A 23,574-nucleotide genomic window follows, 5' to 3' on the forward strand; every position below is an offset into this window, starting at 1 on the left:
TGTGTGTGCCTGCGTTTCTGGGTTTTCTTTGCCGTAATTAAAGTATAACGTATCCTGAAATGACTTGGTTGTCCTCTTGCCCAGATGTATCTTCGGTGCATTAGCCTCCAATGTTTTTGGCAACCGCGGGAAAAATGTTCTGCTGAGTTCAAGGACGCGGGTTCGATTCGCGGCCGCTTTTCTGCTGGAGGCGAAAGCGAAAGCGCCCGTGTGTTCCAGATTTCGGTGCTCGTTAAAAATCCCCAGGCGTATGGGCGTCGGCGGGAGGGAGGAGGGGGTGCAAAAAAGGCCCTTGCTCCCCTCCCCTCACCCAAACCATTCTAACACTTTACCCCATGCCCTCTCCCCCTTCCTTCGCGCAACAATAGATTTGCCCCCTCAAGGTAAAATCCTGCCGACGCCCATAACCAGGTGGTCACAATTAATCCGGAGCCCTCTACTACGGCGCGCCTCATCGCTTATGTAGCGTCGACACGTTAAACCTCATAATAAATAAAAAATTGACCCAGTTCCAGCCAGGCAACTTCAACGAAAGCATTGCAGGAAGTTTGTCTTACCCAACACTGGATCGGAACAACGCTTTGTAAGACACCTATGCGTCGTGAAAGATTACACTTCACTTAACAATTTTTCTCTTGAATGAATGCAAACAAAAAAAGTGATATCGTTGGTACTCACAAAAAAAAAATCAATGCACTGCGCTCTTTCTTTGTATCACGCGCTTTTTCATGTACTAAAATAACAAATACAAGTTTTCCAGAAATAAAACCTTATCTTTTTAAATATGCGCGACAACAAAAATAAAAATTACTGATGTGCAATGAATTCACTTACGCTTCACAGCGGCCCCAGTCCACGTCAAAAATTAAACGGCTAGTAATTAATGGCACCTGTAACTACTTCTATCTACTGCATTGATGAGCGGTGGTAATTTTCGATTATACGTCTCACACACGCTGCGCAGGCCGAGTTTTCCTCCTGTGCGCCCGCCCGCGCCACGGAAAGCGACCTTAGGCTAAGCGCGCCGCGGTGCGGCGGAAAACGGCGAAACGGCCTCTTCGGAATTACGCTCTCTCCGGGCGATTGGAACGGCCGGAGCAACGGCGCGCCGCCGGCAGCCGATCGCGGAGGCCACGTTGTGTTTTTTATAGTTCCCGCGAGCGCCACTGCAAGCTGCGGCGCTGCTTTTAATCCACTCGTCTCCTTTCCTCGCGACGGTCTTCGCTGCCGCGCACGGGTGGTCAGCGTTGCGGCTTGTTGGGTTTGCTTGTGTTTGGGCTTTTTCGCGCACATGTTTGTTCCTTGGCATCACTTCAACTTCTAGCTATGGCTGGAAGAGGTTGGATGGAATAGTTACACACTGCAACGTGCGCAGTTGTGTACGGCTGCGTACCGTTTTGCAGATCGAGCGGGTGCACATCGTTACACGCATTAGCGCACCCAGGATTTTTGTTGGGGGGGGGGGGGGATTTTGACAACAATGTTTATGCAAAACATGCTGTTCACCTGTTCACCTACAAACCAACTTCAAATAATGGTTTGCACGGCGAGGGCAGTCTCGAGGAAAAAATATTAAGCCGAAGCTTGAAATATACGTCTAAATGCAAAAGTTTACTCAAATTCGTTCTACAGCTGCAAGTGAAAAAAAAAATCTGTTAGTATACGTGGGCATACTTTGCGCTGGGTAGTCAAATTAACTCATATTTTTGGAAGCCTGTTAAACACGAAACAGACCCGCGACAGCGCTCAGTGGAATGCGAGATTGCAGAGTGGAAGGCAAAATTTCTTGCTTTTCAGCCAGGTCTGTTAGTGCGCTAGTAAAAATGGGTTTAATTTCTAATCCGTGTTCACTGGTTGGTTTTCCTAACTGCGCACGGAACGTTGCCGCCTTCCTCAAGAATGTTATGTAAACCGTCAGGCGGTATGGAAAACAAAATTTGTTATTTAACGGGAGAGAGAGGGTTATTTCAGCACGTACAGTGCTTCGCATTAAATAGTATGATCTTATTAAATATTAAATTTGAATTGAGGCCAGACGGCATGCAAGCTCGACCATACTGAGTCACGACTACGGGAAAAATTATCGCCCCCCTCTCTTTTTTTCCCATGATTGATTCAAATATTGTATGATCTTATTAAAAATTAAATTTGAATTGAGGCCAGACGGCATGCAAGCTCGACCATACTGAGTCACGACTACGGGAAAAATTATCGCCCCCCCTCTCTTTTTTCCCCACGATTGATACAAATATTGTGACTCCAGTTGCGCAGAGAAGTTCAGAAAGTGATGTGGCCCTACAAAATTATAATTGCGTTTTAACGTGGGCTGTGATCAGGCGCGCCGTACCGGAGGCGGGAGGTACGGAATAATTAATTTAAACCCCTCAGAGAAAAGACACACTCAGAAATTTCTTAATTATTGCCGACTGGAAATTTTTCTGTCACTAAATGTTTTTTTTTTCGTTTTTTTTTTCTTACACTACTTCAAGTTGTACGCAAGTTGGTCGGCGCAGTCTTATCTTAATTCTCGTGCTCCGGTTTTCTTTATACAGTTTTTAATATATCCCCGCGATTTAGCTAAGAATATACAAAAATAGAAGCTTCCGACAGTACAAACTTCGCTCGGTCGACTTCAGTTGTCGTTTCGTTCAAAAAGGGAGCAGAGGGTTGGGTCGCCAGACCTCTGTCGACCCCGTGTCGACTCCCCACCCCCCCCACCCGAGGTGCGCCACGGATTCTACCAGTTCCGTGTCACCGATTTGTGGAACCACACAAGGACAAGAGTGCGCGGCATAAAACAAAGCTGAATAATATCATTGTGCAGAAATTTATGAGGACATCCTTGTCAAACATCCACCGTGTCGGCTCCATGCGGCCGTGTCGGCCCTACACATCAAAATCCGGCCGACCCCTGATTAAGACATTAAAACATTTGCCAACTCGTAATATGTGTTTTATAAGTCTGTTTTTGTCGTGATTTAAGCTTGAACTAATGGATTACATTTAGAGGGAAACGCCCGTGAGTCGACACCTCGGTACACGTTCAAGGCTCCTTTTTCTAATACGTAGTCCTCGATGTGCCTCGCATCCCAGGGGCAGGGACAGCACGTAAAAACCCAAAATAGAAACAAACCTGCATGAATTATTCTTTGGTGCCCCGTCACTGCCACAAAACGCGATAAAGCTGAGATGGCCTAGTGCAAATAAAACTCCCTTATCATGTTTAAATGTTGGTGAGCTCTTCGTGTTAATCCGTGTGATATCTGACTGCGCCTCAAACAAAACAAACCCACGTCGGCGTGCACCTCGCAGACATGCTAAAAATGTGCTAAATATATCTCATTAGATGGAATTATCAGGGCACAGCAAGTAATGTTCTTTGAGAATGTTTTCTAGGCTGCCAGAAAAAAGCTAATGTTGCGGGCCTACAACCAGCCGCCGTTGTGAGCGCTGACGTTTCTACATTCCTTCGTTACTTAGGTTCCGGGTTTGAACTGTCCTACTTCATGGAATAGTAGGCAGAGCAAAAGAAAACAGCTGATGTTTGGAAAGGGACGGGGTTTACACGATGTCGCGCGATCCGCTGTTGTAGCGGCTGTAGCAGCCGACGCGAGGTTGGTGATTAAACCCAGCGCCACCTCGTGAGGCGCGTCGTCAACATCGCGGCATTTTTCGGACTGCGTAGCCCCTTAGGAGAAGGGCGCGTGCGCAGGTCGCTATTTATAAAGCCGGTCGTGGCTCGGTCGCTCGAGTTGCGGAGAGCCGCCGCTCACTTTGGTGGGGGCGCCACTTACGTAGAGTGGCTAGGCTGCCGAGGCCGTCGGCGCGCCGGTGGCGAGCGCGCAGCAGTGCCAGCGTGCGCCCGTTAACGCACCGTTATAGAGCTCTCTTGTTGGCAGGTTGCGTGCTTTCTAACAAAAGCTGTGCTGGTAGAAAGACGGGAAGAGCTACAGTCCTTATTCAAAGGGTTCGAGTGGTACCAAAATTAAGAGTAATATTTAATGAACACTTACACGGCCGAGAATCGAACCAACATCATGAGTAGAAGCACGACGCCTTCACAGACAGCGGTGGAAACTGTGCGGAGTTGGCTTACAATTACCACGACCCAAAAAAACTATAAATTAAGGAAAATAAAATGCTCAAGTGCATATAAACGTGCTGTAACAAACAGCATCGCATTTTTTGTTGGCGAAGCCCGGGATGGATGTCGTGAACACAAGTCTTTTTTTTTCTAAGTGAAGGAAATGAAACAGGCGGGAAAGCATGTTAAGTTGAATGGGTCAATGGGGTGCAACCCAGTGGGCAGAAAGAATTATGTACTTAAGGGGGCAGGTACAGGAGAAGCAACGTGTGATTCTGCAAGAAAAGAACTCGGTGCTGGAGTACCACGCCAGCCCGCTCGGAACGGCTAGTGCTGGAATAGGGATCGACGGCGGCAGCAGCAGCCACCCCACGTGACTAGCGCCGCTACTCGGCGGCCTGTAGCAGGCGACGAGTGGGCCACCGACGGTCGCTGGCGGCGCACGTTGCAGGCACAGCAAGTATAAAGGAGGCTATGACTCAGCACATGCAGTAAAATGGTTTCCAACACTACTGTTTCCACAAAACCCTCAAAACTGAACGTAAAAAGGTAGTCAGGGAATCGCGCTGGGTTGGAGACCCTATAGGTCATATTGTACACTCCCAATTTGGCACCACTTAGAGGGACACTTTTGCCTTGTATCTATTGTTCATCCATTAATATTTGGCTTTACGTTGTTGATGATGACCGCATTGATATTATTGTTGTATTAGGTCGGAAAGGTTTGCCTTAACTAAAACTGAAATCGCAGTTACGTGAAGACGTGATTGTGTGGCAGACGCAAGGTGGGGGCAATTCATCAGATTTCTTGCAAGAATTTCCGTCAATATACGAGTGACCTCTGCTATGTTCTTCAGTGGACGTGTTTCGTATTAGGTGGGCGTAAGTCATATGGCCTAATTTTTTATACTTTGGATGACATTTTTTTGCATTAGAACAAAATCTGTGAGTGGTGATTTTTTCTCTTAATACAGGTTTTTTGTAGCAGCTACAATTCCAATAAGAATTTTCGGATATGTACATTGGTTGAAAAGCGGATCCAGATCAAGAGGCATTAACTGGAGTCTTCATATAAAAAAGCGCTTTCGCAAGCCAAATGTCAAGAACACAACGCTCGGCTGTAATTCGGAGGACAATGAAAAGCACAAAATGCCACAACATTGTGTTTATGTAGTTCCTTTCAAAAGAAAACAAAAAATCATAAATTTTTGTCCTAGCTCAAACAGTGACGCGCGCGCACACATTTTCGACCATGGGTTGGCGCGCGCGTTTGTGTTAGTGTCCGTGTGCGGACAGGCGCGTCCCTGACAAGAGAAAAGTAAACCTACCTTCAAGAATTCTCAAGGAGGCATTGAAATGTTTTATCTTATCAGCAGTTTGTTTTATCGGAATGTGCCTTGTGAAAGGAATCCGCCGCGCACTCCATTCCATCCAGACATCTTGAAAAAAAAAACTGAACTTCACCGCCTCTAAAAGTAATACTAAAAATGAAGACGCTGCACTCAGCGTGACACAAAACGATGTCCATGCAATGCTTTCTAAATCTGTGAAAAAGAACTATTACGAACAGACCACAACAAGTGGCCGTTGTTGAAAGGCGCAAGCAAGGGCTTCAATTTTGCAGTTAAGAAAAGCAACCTGGCGAGTGGAAACTCAGCAAACAAGCCGAGCCGTGCAGTTTGTTTAAACCCCACTTGGTCTGTTCGTTTTACAAAAAAAGAAGTACTTTTCCTAAGATATACCGGGGTACAGTTCACAGATGAAAGCCTAAATTGCAACAGAGTCTGGATCTTGCACTTTAGGCGTCTATAAAAATGCATTGATTGGCTCACACGTACAAAGATGTTGCTAATCGAATGCGGCACCTGCGGCTCCAGGCAAGACTTCCGAAGGTTCATAGTGCAAATTTAGAGTGCAAAAAATTTAGACAAAAAACGAATGACACAAGGACAAGCGCTTGTCCTTGTGTCATTCGTCTTTTGTCTAAATTTGTTGCGCCTTAAATTTGCACTATGGAGTACCAACTAGCTCGAACCCTCCCGTTGTTCCGAAGGTTTTTTCAGCCACACTTTCAGATTCCATTAAGGATATCCAGCAGCTGGTTTTTATTTAAAAAAACAACACTTCGAATATTTCAACACTCGTGTCATTAATTAAAAATTGGTGCATCTATAACCTCATGCTTTGTTGGTATTTCACTTACTTTGCAATGATTTTGTACCTTCATTTGGAATATTGAAGGACTAAAACGAAACATGTCTTAGTTATCACAGAATCTAATAATCCACTTCTGAATATTTTTTTCTGTGCATGTTTCTACGTCATTTATTTTGCTACAAAGGGCAGCGTTCTTTTACGTGTTTCTTGTGTGATCTAATTCTTTCAGGCGCCATTTTTACCCAAGTACATAGCGTTTTGTTGTTACATATTTTAGCACTTCTTTGCAAAGACATCTTTTCGCCTTCAAAATAGCTATGCTGTAGTTCAGATCCTTGATAGAGAATGCGAAAAGAACTAGGCAAGTACTAAAATTTAAGATATATTCACTTGCACGTTATTTCGGTAACCGGAATTCGTTCATTTCTCTACCTATCTGAGCCTTCATTCAAAGAATTACTGAATTCCGCAATGAACTTTAGAGTATTTGTTATGAACAACCTAGAAAGCACTTTACCAAAAATTACCTAATATACCATCACCTCTTTTTGCGTCGTTGTGCCCGTATTTCCCCTTAAATACAGCTACAAGATTCCTGTATATCTTCTGCTGGATAGTAGCAATTATCCCAAACAAACCGGAGCTACATACCCAAGGTGCATCAGATTGTTTTTGTGTTTCCTGGCGTGTTTGTTTATTACATCAGCAGTAGAAGGGCTCGATGGCTAGACTTTTTGGCGTCAAGTTGTGTTCACATAACGGCGCTCCACTTAACAGCCCCACAGCATTATAGCAAGCGTAGTCAGCGGTCATTTCTCTCTCAAGCTGTATTGCTGCCGGTTGCGGAGTTCGCTCAGTGGTCCTGAGCTCGCTTTCCTTCTGCGAAGGTACTTGCAAGGGGTAACATTAGTTGCAAGCGGCGACAAAAAGTACTCGAGTCGGGTTTACCACGTCTCGGTGCCGTTTGTCAGCGCCGGTGCGTCTGCGGAGTCGGCATTTGAGCAACTGGAGTGTCGTGTTTGTGTTTGCGAGGGCCGAAGGGATACTGTGACCGAAGATGGTGAAACAGCTAAACTGCTGAACCGTGGAAGGCACGCCAAGCAACCAAAGATGCAGCTGAGCTACCACTGGGCACGGTGAAAGTGTTAGACCCACAAAATGGGCTACGGCGAACGCTGAGTTCGTGCTTTCAAAGGGAAACCCTGGCGCTTGTGTCCGGGCACCGGACAACTTCACAAGGTAGACTCGGCTGTGAGAAAAATTTAGCTTGCGTGTTGTGCAAGCCAAGCAATGCGTTTCCAATTAGTAAAAGTCAAGTGTTGGGTATCTTTCTAGTGCAAGCTTTTTTTGTTGTTTTCCTCCTTTTGTTTGGGCCACGGCAGAAAGGGCACGAATTGTCATTGATCATTGCGGTTGCATAATAAAGCTGGGGTAGCACTCAACGCAGAAACATCACCCCTTTGGGGCTACGATATATGGCGGCTAAGATCAAGAAAAACTCTCTCGTTACACACAACTTTCGTTTGAGATTTTTTTAATTACAATAGTGGACATTTAGTACAATTTTGTGGTCACTGGAGTAAGTGAGTGCCCAGAGAAACACAATCTGATACAAAATATGTGTAACCACTAACCAATTGAGCAGTAATGTTACACATAGTAACTTATTCGCGCGATTCATAACCGAAATGTTTATCCGTGAAATATTGGCGAGCGGCGAAGTATCGAGCTTGCGCGATGAGTGAAAGAGTGGAGGAGAAAGAAGGGTCGGAAGCAAAGCTCATCTGCCCCAGACAACACTATAACGAATTGATGCCACTGGAGGCGGAGTGAGGCGAGCATAATTCCGCGTGTTGGGCTAAATTGTGGCCTGGAGACACTCTGTTGAGAGAAATAAAGGGGGGGGGGGTCATTGAATGCAAAATGTTTTGGGGCGCTACTAAAAGTGTACAAAGAGTAGTGCAGTCAAATACTCCGGATTGAATTTAAATACGACCATGATCATAACGTGAGCTAAGAGTTTTACTAATGGGCCCTAAATGTTTTACCCAGATTGCATAGAACATATATGTTTAGCGAGTAGCAATTTCACTGTAACGATCACAATTAGTAGATGGCTGGTAGCCCCTCTAGCTAGCAAATCTTGGCTGCAAGGCCAAAATAAAACTAATACCATTCTCATGATAGTTCCTGGGACAAACGAGTTCGGTGTGTTTTTGTATACCGGGGCCTTCTCGTACGAAAGGTACGGGGTCATCTGTAACACTTCGCCACAAATACTTGACAAATGATCTTTCACGGACTTTCGTTAATTCAAATTACTTTTAAATGGTCGTTCTGTCACTTATATCTGTAGTTAGAAGGCGCGCATGCTGAAGGTTGTTGCGGGTTTTCGGGCACAAACAGTCTGTGTTTCCGAAGCAACCTCCTAGTACTAATATGAAGCTTGTGCACCCTCGGCGTGTACACCGGAGCACACGTCTGAGACGTTTTTATCGCACTTTACAACTTTCGATATTTTATGCCATAAGATGGCGTAACCCAATTACTTTGTATCACAAAGATCCCGAAATGAAATACCGCGGTAATATCAAGTATATTTCAGTGCGGAGCGTAGTTTCTCTCTTTCACAATTTTCTAAAATAATTTCCACCAAACCGTAGCATGTCATTTGTACGATTCCTGTTATACGGTCTGTTTTTTTTGCGTAACGTCTATTGATATGACCTAAGAGCTAAATCGTTCGTATATTTAGCTGCGAGGTATTAAATGTTAGTGCTTAAAGTGCCGACATGCGATGCCGCAGCTATCACAAGACCACAACAGGAGTCCCGTCTTTTCCTGGGACACCGGGAAATGTGCAAGCCGTTTTTCGGGATTCATCCGCAGTGGGCGCCATAATGCAAGTAATTTTGCTGACTAAAAGTTTCAGTTTAAATAAAGGATTTCGAGCCAAAGCGTTGTCGCAAATCGTTTCGTAAAATACATTGATCACCACGATGTTGCTAATCAGCGGTAGCTATTTGTATGTAAACTACGATAAAATGTCACCTCGTGCTCAGCGGATAGACACCCGCAGTGGAAGGGTACAAAACAGTCTCAGAGCATATATAAGTCATGATTCGGCGAAGTGCCCACGACAGTATAGCTACAGTTGGTTTTGTTTCTGCGCACGGCGTCAATAGATATCCTAATGTTTGCCATTAAGCATTCGCGACGTATAACACTTTTGAACAAAATGTCACACTGGAATAAATTGTCCACTAATTTGCTGCTTTTCTGTAACATTTATGTTCATTCAGTTATTTTTATTCCTGTACAAGTGTTTCAGTTCCAAGGTTGGCAAAATTTGAAGATGTTTAGTCCAGATCAAGTCATTCTCTTTTAGGGTTTTTTTTTATTTTTGTCGTTGTTTTGTCGTTTTTCGGCAGGGGTGGGTGGGGGGGGGGGGCGGTGTACGCGATGCGTGTTTTGTTTTCGTTACTTCTCTCCTATATTTCAAGGTTATTGCGTTTGTTGTCTTATAGAAAATGTTTCATTCCACGCAACAAATTCGTCATTTTAAAAGATTATTAGGCTAAAAACCACCAACTAGGCCGTTTGTCTAATTCAGGCGTCACACCGTATTTCCGTCTTCTCGATTTATTTCTCCATGTTCGTATCAACCATATTTATGCTTTTGCAGCTGATTCTTCTGGTTCCCATGTGCATAATCATATCTTTGTATAAATGAGGTCCCTAAACGTCTTCTTTTTTTGTTTTAGCTTTCCAGGATTTTACAAATCTGTCGGACAACGTATTTCAACTCTTGCAATGACAACTATTTATAGTGGCAACTCTGGTCATGATCCATCTTTGTGCATACGCAAGGCGCTTCAGTGCTCCTCCATTTTGCGAGATTGTAGGCGTGTTTTCATCCGCTTTTCCTGGCTTTTCTCTTTTTTGATTTCCATTTTAGAAAGGTGCCGAAAACACGTATGTGTTCTTTGTTGAGGTTACCTTGAAGTGTTTTTGTTTCCACTTTCTGCTTTTTTCATTTTTTCGACTACATATCTCTATGTACCCAAATATATCGAATATATCCCCCTACTCCGGGCTTATACTTTTTTGCAACTGTTCGTTTGCAATGGTCCCCTTTTTGTGTAGGTGTATTTAAATGATATTACCAAACTTTTAGTTCACCTCCATTAACTTTTCATTTTCCTGTGCTTTGAATTTTTCACGTAATTACAAATGTGCTAAATCAAATCATCGCTATACCCCAACGAAAATCGTTAATAAGTAGCACCAGGAGTCGTGCATTTTTGTAAAAATGAAGGGCATCGCAAGGTGGATTTCTTTTTTCGATTTTGGTCGTGATTTTTCTTTATTTTCGACAGATTTTTTTCCCTCAGGTTTGTGGAGGTTTGTAAGATACATCATTTACAATTCATTAGTTCCATTGCAAGTTTTAGAAAATAACAAGTACGCGTGTTAAGTACGCCAAATATGCGTTTTTTTGGTACAAATGTTGTGTTATACGGTTTTTGTCTTTTCGCAATTTTGAAAGCAGAGCTGTTAGGCTGCGGCGTTCGCAAAAAAACCCATATAAAATACACAGCGCACTATAGCGTGGGTTTCGTCAGGAGCACCCAGCGGTAGCCCATACTCTCGCGTGGCCTTGTGCGACGTGAGGAGCTCACAAAAAAACCTGGCCATCTCCACTAACGGGTTACTGGGGGGAGCGAGCTGAAGAGCATGCAGTGTATAAGTGTATTCTAAGGTTGTAAGTCTCACTGTTGCCAGATTGCGCGCGTTGATATACGCGACATCCCAATCAAGAAGACAGAGATGTGAAGTTCGAGATGGAAAACCTGTAAATTTTCATGTTAAAGCGATTACGGGGCATCATAGAAGCAAGCAAGCAAGCAAGCAAGCCCAAACTGAAAACGAAGTGTCCCGGTGTGTTCTTTCAGTACGCGTTTCGTCCCTCCCCGATTGAACTCCACAAGGTAAATTGCCTTATTCGTAAAGTTTACAAGACAGCCCTACAAATACCCCACAGCACTTCCACTGCCAGGTTGGAATAGTTAGGCATCTACAATACAGCCGAGAAACTAATAGAGGCCCACGAGCTCAATCAGCTATTGCGACTGTCGGCATCCCCTACCGGGCAACAAATCTTCCACAGACTGAATCTGCGAGCCCCACTAACTGCCGATACCAGAGTCCCAATTCCCCATAAAATTCACGCACAACTTCTCATTCGCCCTTTCCCGCGAAACATGCACCCGGTACAAAATCAAAAGCGCAGGGAACAACGACCCGCACTCTAACCGAGAAATACCCGATAAACCAAAGCACCGTATGCGTGGACGCGGCCGACTACAGACATCACGACGCTTATGCTGTGACGGCGCTTTATTACCCCAACACTCCACCCATCGATTCCCTTACTATACGCTCCCGCAACGACAGAAGGTGTGGCTATTGCGCTGGCACTAGCTCACCAGCCGAGCCCTTCAATCATAATTTCAGATTTGAAAACGGCCATCAAAAACTTCGCCAAAGGGACTCCCCGCAGGCACTCAAAATTCTCGTGCAAAATCCACCTAACACCGAAGTGGAATTGATCTGGACTCCCGCCCATACAGGGTTGGGGGGTAATGAGGCAGTCAACCAAGCAGCTCGAGAGCTCACGACCCGAGCAAGATCAAGCCTCGTCCCCTTACATGTAGTCCGATCAGCCCGAGACAGCGTATTAAGCTATCAAGAAATCACCGCACGCTACCGCCTCTCCTGCCGAATGTATCCGCCCGCACATCGGGATCTCACTAACGCCGAAGAACATCTGTGGCGCCTACTACAAACGAACATGCTGCCATGTCGCTCCATACTGCACCATATTCACCCGAATTTATATCCGTCACCTAATTTCCCTGCGGTGTAGTGCGAAGGACGCCGTCGCCCATCTCATATGGGCATTCCCTGAAGACCCCTTTCTCTTGGTCCCCTCAGACGAGCTCTGCTAGAAAGCGCTGGGCAGCTCGGACTTGCAGACCCAGAAGAGTCTCGCGGAGCTGCCATGGTCACCGGCAGGCTGCGGCTGTCGGTCACCAAATGCACTTAACCGGGCTCTTAAATAAACTGTTCTCTCTCTCTCTCTCTCTCTCTCTCTCTCTCTCTCTCTCTCTCTCTCTCTCTCTCTCTCTCTCTCTCTCTCTCTCTCTCTCTCTCTCTCTCCTCTCTCTCTCTCTCCTCTCTTCTCTCTCTCTCTCTCTCTCTCTCTCTCTCTCTATCTCTCTCTCTCTCTCTTCCTCTCTCTTTCTCTCTCTCTCTCTCTCTCTCTCTCTCTCCGATCGACGCCCAGTTCAGTTAGGAAAGTGGCTTTTCGCATATCTTGAAAGTTTTATACAGACGCATTTTCAATACCTTTTCGGTGATCATAAAAATTTGGATGTTTAAAGCTGCCCTATCTGAAGTCTCAGTAATTGAGTTTATTTCGCTTTCTTCAGTACGGGTCAGTTTATTGAACAGTAGGCTGTTCGAAATCCTATGATCAGTGCCTGCCTTTCTTATTTAGTTTCTGCTCTTCCAATATGGAGCCAGACAGTAAAAATGTTTTCTTTTTGCATTTTGGTGATTCGGTGATCGGCCTTGCCCCTCTCTGAACACTCGTGCAGCGGAAGCTTACGTCACTGTTTCTCTTCTGGGATGACATGTTGATATCATGCTATCTTTAGAACTTTAAGTGGCCGCAGGGGGCCGTTCATCGTCTCCGGAACAGAGCTTGGGGAAGGGAAGCGCCGCAACTACCTGGAAAATACATTTAAAAATATTTGTTTTAGACGCCATATACCGAGTTTGATTTTTATTAGGTCACATCTTGTTCGTGTCACATCATCTTCTCAGCTTTTGAATATTTTTGCAAGCCTGGCCTTAATAGTTTGCCTCCTTTATAAACTATGTGGCACTCAGTTGGCGCCGGCACCAGTTTCGTTTGGAGCGGTGCACTGTGATCTCGTAAATTGCTGGCACGGCTAGCTACGTTGCCTGCTAAGAATGCGACTAGCGATGGCACACAGAATAAACTTTATTGCGCAGGCGTGACGTCGTATGAAATATCGTGAGTTTTCTTTTGTCTAAACTCTAGTATCAGTATCCTCCTTTCCACAACCCAGTTGCCACGGCCGTGTACTCCAGATTATGCCCATCCATCGTATGAAGTTGCCTAGCTGTAGGTTTCCTCTTTGGACCGATGGCGTAATTTCGTGGACGCTTGATAAAAATGGCTGATAGACGAAGGCCAACAACCACGGAACATCGAAACCCGGGCCATCTACACTAACATGAAACTTGGTGAAGGGTGGAGCATGCAGTGTATAAGTGTATTCTTGGCGCTTTGGCGTTAATGACACCGTTGGAGGGTACACGTATACAGCTGTGCTGTAAAGGTCTCTTGTCTTTGAAGCAAGAAGCTCTCTAGCTTGAGGCGTAAATGATTGTCCCGGTGTTTTTTTTTGGTATTCGCTACGTTCCAGCGGCGCGAGGCATAAACGAGTTTCCAGGTGTTTTAGTACCGTGACTATATGAGACGAACGACAATTATGACGACGACGACGACGACGACGACGACGACTGGAGACGCCAACAGCCGCAGCTCCTAGTGTAAGCTATTAACGCTATCGCGTTAATAGCGAGCGCACGTGGGCGAGCACCAAGTGAGTACTCGTCGGCGACGTCCAGCTTGACCTTTAAAGAACACTCTGCCCTACGTTCGCGGCGTGATCTCTCGTGTAATCTTCTATTCGCCTGCTCGCGTGCTTTCGTGCCCGATGTGCGGGGCACAGAATAGCTAGAGCTACCGACGCCGAGTTCGCGAAGCGGGTGGCCACGGGTTCTAGCGTGCGCTAACGCGGTCCACTTTGGTAGAAATGTGAAAGCCTGCTGAGCAAGCGATCCGGGCCTGCGAGTAATGGAGAACTTACACTCACAGTTTCGGAAATCTATGTGAGGTACAACAGCCGGGTCTCCGACGAAGAGAGAGGATCCGCCTGCTCCGCTGTTTCTCTAACCTTGGACCACTAGTGCAGACGGCGCCATATATTCTTATTTGAATTTAATTTCCTTAATGTTGTTCGCTTTCCTACGATTGTAATCGTTTGGTGGTGGGTCGGGTTGGATATGCTTTATTTCGTTTTTAATGTAGAACTTGTAATGTTTGCAGTTCTTTTTGTATTTTATAGTTTCTCATATATTCTTTCGACCAATGTGTCAACCTATATTAACATAACAATTCAACGAGTTAACTACGCTAGTTGTGCATTTTTCTCCAAATGCAAGGCCTTCGACCGTCAATATGTTATCGCGGTTTTCATATTCGTGTTCACATATTTCTTCACGACTTTGAAATTTTGATTTCGCCTTAACTCGACAGCTGCTCCTGGTAGATGCTTTTTGACAGCAGGCGTGGTATCAGTGGGAAAGCGATGCGGAAAGTGCCTAGCGTAGCGAGAAGTAGAGCAAGGACCAAACACACGTGTAGCGGAGCGAGGGAAGGAACAGAAACTGTCAAGTTCCGGTGCAGCGTAGTGGGATGAGACGGGAAGGGTGCAAGGGCAGGTGGCTGGAGCCAACGCGTGAGTTACAGCTCACGCCGTGCGCAGATCGGTGGAAAGAGACGGCAACCCCAACTAGAGATAGCGCTTACAGCATTTCGTTCGGATGAGCGCGCACGTACAGACAATTGGTCATCGCGGTCGTTTCTCTCGCGTTTGGAAAATTAACCATGTCGCGCGCCCCATTTGAGGAATAAGCCGGCTCTGGAAATCGCCAGGGCGAGTTGGAGTGCCAACAGGCGCGCACTTGAATCGAAGTGCTGTCTTGTTCTGTGAAGCTTAGTTCTGCAAATCTTAGCCTTACGATTAGGGAATGCTATTCAGCTTCGCTATTACTATCGGTGTTTGGGACGTTACGCCAGTGAAACTCCGCAACTTATTTCTGTAAGCTTGACCTGTAAAACGCCTAATTTGTTAGGTAAATTCTGTCATTCTTGGTTGCATTTTCAGTTGTTACATTTCCAGTTTTTAGAATTTTGTTGGATTATAGGTTTCTATTTACAATATTATCAATAATATTTGTGCCGCCAATTCAGCCCTCCTAAGCAACTACGAGGCCATACATTGCTGGTACGTTTCACGATAATTTCATAAGTTGTAACATCACTGCTTTCTAAACGTTTCTATTCTGATTGTATTCGGGGTCGGCATTTAGACTTAATCTCTTTCATCAGTAATATAATGAATTCGTGGTTCTTTCCAAATTTTTGTTTTTTAGGGTTTTCTTACCAAGACGTGTAAAACGAAGCTTCATTGTTAAGGCTAACATAATTATCAATTGGGGAAAGCCCGCTCATTATGCATATTTGTTGAATTCCGCCGCCTATACAGACGATTCGTTTCCTTGTTTTTTATATTGTTTCCGTCGTTACTTCGGTGACTTTTGAAAATTTTTGGCATTATTGTAGGAGGCGGTTCACAGATGAATGTTTTTGTTTCGCGACCTTATTTGTTACGATTTTGTTCCCCTTTTCTACATTTGTGTTTTTTTACAGCCCTTCCAACTATCTTCATCCACACTGTAAAAACTGTTTATTGTGTTAACACCGGCAATTATTGTTTTGTCAAACGCAGGAATCTCGCGGTAGGAGCTGCGGGAGCACTCGGCAAACAAAGAATGTTCAAAATTTAAAGGAGACTTCTATGTGGCCTGAACGTTGGCAATCACCTTGAGCCCTTCACGAAGCCCTGTCAGCCATTGGTACTCGTATTTCCTTGGAAGGCTTTACCTCCAATTGCCAGGTTTCTCAACGTACGCGGTCCCTGGTTGCTCCGGCCATCTCAAATGTTAAAAAAACGCGTTTGGCGGAACACCAAATCATACACACTGCTGTGCTGAAATCGACTCTATTTGGTTTACTCTTGTTTATCAAACCTCCTTGTGTACTGACTGAAGTCTCTGGATCCTGAGGTCCACTGCATGTGGCCTTCGCCTTAAATTCATTCCCCCTTTTATTAGACATACATCACTGGGAAAAGCCGCGTGCACCTCGGACATTTAGTCGAGGCTGCAATGATCCAGCAAGCTTAAGTTGACTTGAAGTATACCGCAATATACAATATCCCATCTATGATTAAATATCATGTATTCGTTGTTAGACCTTCTGTCAGAGCTCTCCAATGCGTGCACATGTTCTACTCATGTACCGTTTGGTTTTACTGACAATGCGCACGCATGCGGCTACTTGTTCCGTCTTGGCGGGGGCTGCGTAAGCGGAGCGATGAAGCACTTGGGTCTTGCTCTGCCGACAATGACTAAACTCCCGCTTCAACCAAGTGTGTTTTGAATACAATACCATTGTGTGGGGTAACTAGACAGTGAAATCGTTCTCTGTGTCTCTTACCCCATGTCTATCGATTGCAGTGCTAGACCAAATTGATGGTAAACACCAATGAGGAGTAGATATTAAACAGGGGGCCATTCCAGAATGCCTGAACTGCTGCTGGCGGCCATACTTGCTCATATCTCTTACGGGAAAGGAAACTTCAGGCAAATTATAGATACAATGTAAGGAAAGGGAACAGGTTACCCGCATTTCTATTAGGCAGAAATAGATGGTGGATTAGTTTTTACACCCAATAAAAAAAAAACACTGCAAATATTTTGGAGAAAGGTGAGACAAACGAAACAAGAAAAGGTGCAGCATTCGCACTCGGGCTATTCTATGCCAAACAAGCGGCAAAAGAAAAATAAAGGATGTACTCGGTCACCTGAGAAGACGCGTGAGCACGGCAAATGTGCAAGGTGTAATCCTAGTTACACAAACAAATAGCCATTACACTTATCACCACATGAGTTACAGGGAGATAGGAGAGGAGGGGAGGGGGGTGCAGAAGCGGAGAGAGAACAGTATTTTTGCTGAACCATCTGGAGACTATTTGGTTCCGCGTCAGCATTTGCCGGGCAGCGGCAGATACGTGGCAATTTATTTATTTATTTATATGTTTTTATATTTATTTATGTAATCTTTTATTGTTTGTTTGTTTGTTTGTTTGTTTCTATTACTGTGGTTCCCGTTCTGGTTCTATTGCTGTCTCCGCATGAGACAAAGGCCATTTCTCTCGTTGGTTGAAAGAATTTCGCCGTAATAACGTAAAACGCGGCATCCTGGTTAATGGATAACCCGAGTATAGTTATCACAATTTCTTGTTAGTCTCGCGAAAACTTACTTTTTTGCAGACACTAATCCAAACAGATCAAAACTGATTTCAGCAATTTTAGGGGGGACGGGAGATGCTAAAGATACATATTGTGGCCTGCACTTGGCAGCTATTGTTGACCTTTTGCAAAATCACCTTAAAAAGTGTTCCAAACAATTGCTCCTTCGAGCGCAGCCTTCCATTCTGTGTCGGCTTTGTGGCGCAGTGGGTACAGCACCATGTACCTGCGTTCCGCCCGCAGGCGCCGGTAAGTACCAGGCGCCGGTAAGTATTATTTTTTTATATAGTGTAGGGGGAGGGGTGCGGACCTGTTGTTGAGAGCGAGGAGGGTAGCGCGATGATGCAGTCGAACGGTCAAACACAGCAGCATGACCAGGGTCTTCACGAAATTGGAGCCGACATTCCTACAGTTCATTAGCGATAAAGACGTCACTTACTTGGGCGTTTCTGTACAGAGCCGGGGAAAACAGCAGCGTTTGCCACTTCACCTGCCAGGTACGCTGCACAAATAAGCCATTTGAACTTCTCAAATTTTAAACACAGTCACTAGTGGTGGTTCCTATAAGCCACCCTACACGTGATCAACATCGAATCTACCGTGTCGAGCCAATATTTTTCCGGCTTCACTTCGAGCTTGTATAAAGCCTTTCTGGTTCGGCTATGGGTTCGCGGTTACCTAACAGTATTTCGCTACGGTTCGATCATGTGTGAAGCGGTTGAAACGGGTTCAATCGGTTTCAAAAAAGAAGCAGGAGCATTTCTTTGTCGTTTTGCCCTTAGGTAAAAAGGCGGTGTTGCCGTCTTTACCCTGTCACGTCTGCGCGAAAACAAATCAATAATGTTTGTTTTTGTGGATGTTGTGACTTGGAAAATTTCGCTTACTACTATTGCAAGATATTTTGAATGGAAGGTAAACGATTGCAATACTAAATGAGCGAAATCCAAGGTTTACGGGGAACTTAAGCCTGCTTACATGCGTAATATGAAAGCATTGTATTTATCACGGAATGTTTTTTCTAATGAAATATTTGAGTTCCTAAATGTAATAAAATTTATGTTCTCTTGGATCGTAAACCCGCACATTTCTTACCCTCCATAGCTTTCTTCAGAAAAATTGTGTTTGATCTCTCTGCCATAGCAATCGGTAAAAGACCATAGTGAAAGGTGCCTTCACGGGAGCAGTTGAATGTTAAAGGAACCTCCTTCATGTGCGAAGGGTTCGCGAGCCTGACCCCGCTAGACGAAGTGATGCCGACACGCAAGCAACAAAACAAAATAACCGGTCTATTCAGGGACAGCAAAACCAAAAATGGCATGCACAGAAACAGCACCTTGAAACCCAACGGTCATGATAACAACGCCACAGAGGAGCCTTTGCTCGATTCACGCACGACCCCCCTTCACGAAGGCGCTGGCATCGAGACGCCAACTGTCGGCGCTCGTTAGCGTCATGATGCCCTACTTCGCTTCGCCTGTCCTAGACGGCAGCGCCATCTAAATGAGTCATAGGGAAGGACATAACAAGCGTTTGTGGGGCTGCGCGCATCGCTGATCATAGCGCAGGCGCTAGATCGCGACGTACCTCCCGTTGCGGCGAGGGGGCATGCGCTCGAAACCGGGCGCCGCAGCGACAATGGCACTTTTTCTGGCGACGTCACTTCCGTGACGGATATGACGTGACTGAGACCTTGGTGTACTCGGGAATAAAACACTTCGTTGTTAGAACAATAATGGCGGTCCGTAGCCGCCTCAGCAAGGCTTTGTCCTGTACGCCACGTTTATTGGTAAATTTACGGGGAAGCAGTGGGCCGCATACACATAGCGTCCACTGGACAACAGTGTTGTGATCCTCCCGCCTTGGCTCGTGCTGAAATTGGTCAGACCATTAAGGAGGGCTCACCAGATCGCAGCCCTGTGGGGCTTATTATTTTATACCGGCGGAATAAAAAAACATCGTGTGCGAACTACAAAAGTTTCAAAGATTCATAAAAGTTTCCCGACAATTCAGTTTTAATAATAAAAAAAAAACATAGCACATTGGTCTTGCAATAAATGAAGTGACAAAATATGGCACCATCTCCACTCCGTGGATGATGGCAAGGGTGCGGAGTAGGGGGACTCGACATGACATCCAAGTTGCTCCCCGAGTGACATCCGATTTGCCCCCCGACCGTCATTCGATTTACGCCGTGAGTTGCTCCTTGAATATTCCCTAAACAAGACTGCAACTCACGGGTGAAATCGAATTTCGCTTGATATTCGCTTGAGGGTGGTGTGGGGGTGAATGTACGCGGACGGACACTGGGAGGTCCTAAGGTACTCCGCACCGTTAGACGCGAGGGCGTAAGCCTTTTGACTCGCTGGTACTAACTCACGGGCGTAGCCCAATGGGTGAGACGACTGACACTAATTCTGTCTGGTCTATTAGACACAGGCTCCAATCCCGCCGGTGCCTGTTTGAGTTTTGCGATTGTAAATATGCTATGCGCACGGCCACGGACGGACATTGTGCGGCCCTGAGGTACTCCGCAAAAAAAAAAATGCATTTTAGTTTAGTTAGTTCACCTTATATGGCGCCTGCTTTCTAGCATGCGACTTTCATTTTATTTTCAGTGTAAAAGTAATGTATTTCCGATATAAAAAAGCTAGGCCTTTATCATGGCTTTCGTAGATCTGTTTAGATTGTATTTTTGCGCACAATGGTTTTTAATCCCATAAATCAACAATAAGTAAATTCCAAAGAACATAATCAGGTGTCTCCCACCTTTGACAAGCTCTTGAACGTTGGACTCGGTCCTCTCAGGGAGCCTCCATTCACCACGACTTCGTCAACGAAGCCACGGCGCACGTAGGCTCCCTTGGTCCTCTCTGACGCTGCGCCGCCTGCCGCGAAAGTGGACAGGGTCCACCAGTGGCGTTCGCAATAGATGTACGAGGCGCGACAGACCGTTGTCGGCGGGTTATTGCCGAGGCCACCAATCCTCAACATACTACTCTAAGGTACGCGCTCTTCACTCGCCGCGAATCTATTTCACCTCATCGTTCTCGAGGCTCGTACGGGCACGCCGCCGTGTTTATTCGGCCACTATGCGCCGCTTTATATGTGCGCGTATTTCGGGCTACAAACGGTGACCACAAAAGTGCCACTTGAGAAGAGTAGCCTTGCCTCTTTACGGCTCGTTATTGTTCTATTCGGACGTGCAGAGCTTGAATGGACTAGGCTACTTAATTCTCTTGCAGCGTCTGCAGCCATTTCCCAGCAATGCTGTGAGCAAATAACGCTCTATTTTTACCAGATTGATCAGCCCTGAATGTAGTGTTTAGACCTGTTCCTAAAACCGGATGGGAACGCTTTCTTCGATTCGTTCTGCTTCGGGTTCGCCTCCAAGTAGCGGAAAAATACGGTTTTCATTCGGTCCTGGTTCGGAGCAAAAATTCAGGTTCAGCACCAGTTTCTGTGCTTGTAGTAACAAAAAAATGTTTCTACAACGACGATGTCCCGAACGTGGGCGCTCACGAAATCCGGAAGTGTACAAAAATACAGTTACTGTTACAACAATTATTTATCGTCAGCAGTCAGCGGCGAACCGATTCCCGGTTCTGAACATATTGTCTTCGCTCGGCAGGATTCCCAGGCAAGCCTCGGGGCACCCCGGATCAACTGGATGTACTTTGGATGCAGCTTTCAAGGACGCCCTTCTGCGCATGCGGACCTTCTGTGGGCGCTTTCCTAGAGTTTGGTCAAGCATCGTCGTCATTCCCGAGTGCCACCAGCGGCAGCCACGTGATACCTGTCAGCGCCTACATAAACGCCATCGGAGCTACGCCTCTCTGCAGTCAGCGGCGAACCGATTCCCGGTTCTGAACATATTGTTTTCGCTGGGCGGGTGAGCCCGTCTGTCCAATGCCTGTACCTTTTTGATTGTTGCCGCTGACTGCATCTCAGTGCATTTCAATGTCTTCCCTGTGCGTTGTCTGCTCCAAGTGTTTAAATGACAAGTTCCTGACTTGTTCAGTGTGTAAGGAAAGTTATCATGTTGGGAAAAATTGCTCGAGTGTCACCGATTCCGCGTATAATAAGATGTCCGCAGCCAAACGCGATGCCTGGATTTGCCAAGCTTGTCGGTCTAACACAGGCGATTTATCAAACCCAGATGAGCCATCCTGTACGTAACTGTCGAGTGTCATTGCTAAGTTGGATCAACTGACAGCTACTCTCGCGGCACTGGCGGAGAAAATGGAAGTAATGCTAGCCTTTAAGGTGACTAGTGAAAAGCTTGTAGAATCAGCAAGCTTTCTCTCGGAAAAGTACGACAAAGTCCTTGAAACCACATCCACCAACAAGGTGGAATTGACGCAGCTAAAGGCAGAAGTTGCGTCCCTTTCTGTGACCGTATCACAGCAAAACGACACGATTGATAAGATGAGCACAAAAATCAATGACTTAGAGCAATACACAAGGCGAGTCAACTTCGAAATACATGGTTTTCCGGCAACTCAGGGTGAAGACCTAGTTGCAGTTATGGCTGACCTTGCCGTCAAACTCAACATTGCCGACTTCCAAAAGACCGATATAACAACAGTTCATCGCTTACCAGCGAGACAGGATGCCATTCCTTCCATTATTGTCCAGATGAAAACTACAGCTAAGAAGCAAGTTCGGATGAACGCCCGAAAGGGTCTTGCAGCTCTCGAGTCTGATACCTTCCCACAAATCTACTTCAATGAGAACCTGACACGGCCTAACCGCGAGCTATTTCGATTTGCTCGATTTCGAGGAAAAGAAAAGGGCTTCAAGTTCATCTGGACGGGAAACGGGAAGGTTCTGGCTAAAAAATGTGAAGGTGCAACTGTCATTCGCATCGACAAGTTATCTGACCTTGAAAAGATAGTTTAATTATGGGAGTCTTCGACACTACAGCGACGACCTTTGCAGGAGTTAAACAGTCGTTTTCGGCAACTTCCGGCAATGCTTTCCGGGCTTGTCACGTAAACATCCGAAGTCTGCGCAATAATTGGGATCAATTTCGAGTACTAACCTCGCCGTTTCCTTTTTTCTACGACTGTTTTATATTGACAGAAATTAATGTTACGTCAGACTGCATGCCACAATATGGCATTCCAGGTTACCAAACGTTCTCCTACACGCGTCCAGTAGGGAGAGGAGGAGGAATTGCCGTGTTCGTTAAAAACACTTGGGCTGTAACAGAGCTAGCGCTGTCATTTACTCAGGCCGAAGTAGTTGCGTTGCGATTAGGCACGCCCACGTTTTCTTTGACTATGTTTTCTATCTATCGACCACCCTGCTGCAATGGACGCATATTTTTTCGGGGCTTGATTCAGCTCTATCTGCGCAGTCCCTTGAAGAAAATGTAATTATGATAGGTGATATTAATATTGACCTGCTTCGTCCAACTCTCGGTTTGGTTTCCGATTATCTTGACGTCATTTCTAAATGGGGGTTGCAGGAAACTGTTCAAAAAGTAACTCGTTCTGAATTCCTATCTGGTCGCCTCGTGGAATCATGTCTTGATCATATAAACGTTGGAACTCAAAGGTGTACTATCCAATCTGCAGTCGTAGAATCGAAACTCTCGGACCATTACTTTGTTTGTTGTTCATTGGCTATTCCACCGATTGCGCAGAGGCAGTCGTACCATAGCAAAGAAGTCTCGATCACTGACTACAAAATGTTTGATAATTTGATTGCGCAACACGACTGGGATACATTTCTTGTCAATGCGGCACCATCTGGAATCTATGATAATCTTGTTACAGTGCTTGATCGCTTTAGGGAGACAGCTACGCGCAAAGTTAAAATTAAACAAAGGAATTCAGAAAATAAATGGATGACCTCGGCAATTTTGGCGGCGATAGAGAAAGATATTATCTGGGCGCAGTCCAGGCGAGCACCTTCGAGTGCCTTTTTGCGTTCCAAGTTTAAGGAATCTAGAAACAGAGTTAATGCCATCATTCGTTCGTCTAAGCGGGTTCATTTTGGGAAAAAAATTCGACGACGCACGCTCAGACAGCAGAAAAACATGGCGTTTGATTAATGACTTTAGAAAAGTTAGC

At 45.5% G+C, this 23,574-nt stretch overlaps 1 protein-coding gene across 3 annotated transcripts in view; it reads right to left on the bottom strand.

Moving 5' to 3' along the window:
• The window catches only part of LOC144164405 (thrombin inhibitor hemalin-like), a 111,343-nt gene that overhangs the window by 80,976 nt on the left and 6,793 nt on the right, over positions 1 to 23,574 (bottom strand). For all 3 annotated transcript variants that reach the window (XM_077694926.1, XM_077694927.1, XM_077694925.1), the window contains exon 2: positions 17,937 to 17,999. In XM_077694926.1, the coding sequence (XP_077551052.1) occupies positions 17,937 to 17,999 (63 nt within the window). The remainder of the gene's footprint in view (positions 1 to 17,936; positions 18,000 to 23,574) is intronic.

Source organism: Haemaphysalis longicornis, unplaced genomic scaffold (assembly GCF_048455015.1).
Source record: "Haemaphysalis longicornis isolate Haplotype H1 unplaced genomic scaffold, Haemaphysalis longicornis Haplotype H1 scaffold_13, whole genome shotgun sequence".
Taxonomy (NCBI): Eukaryota; Metazoa; Arthropoda; class Arachnida; order Ixodida; family Ixodidae; genus Haemaphysalis; species Haemaphysalis longicornis.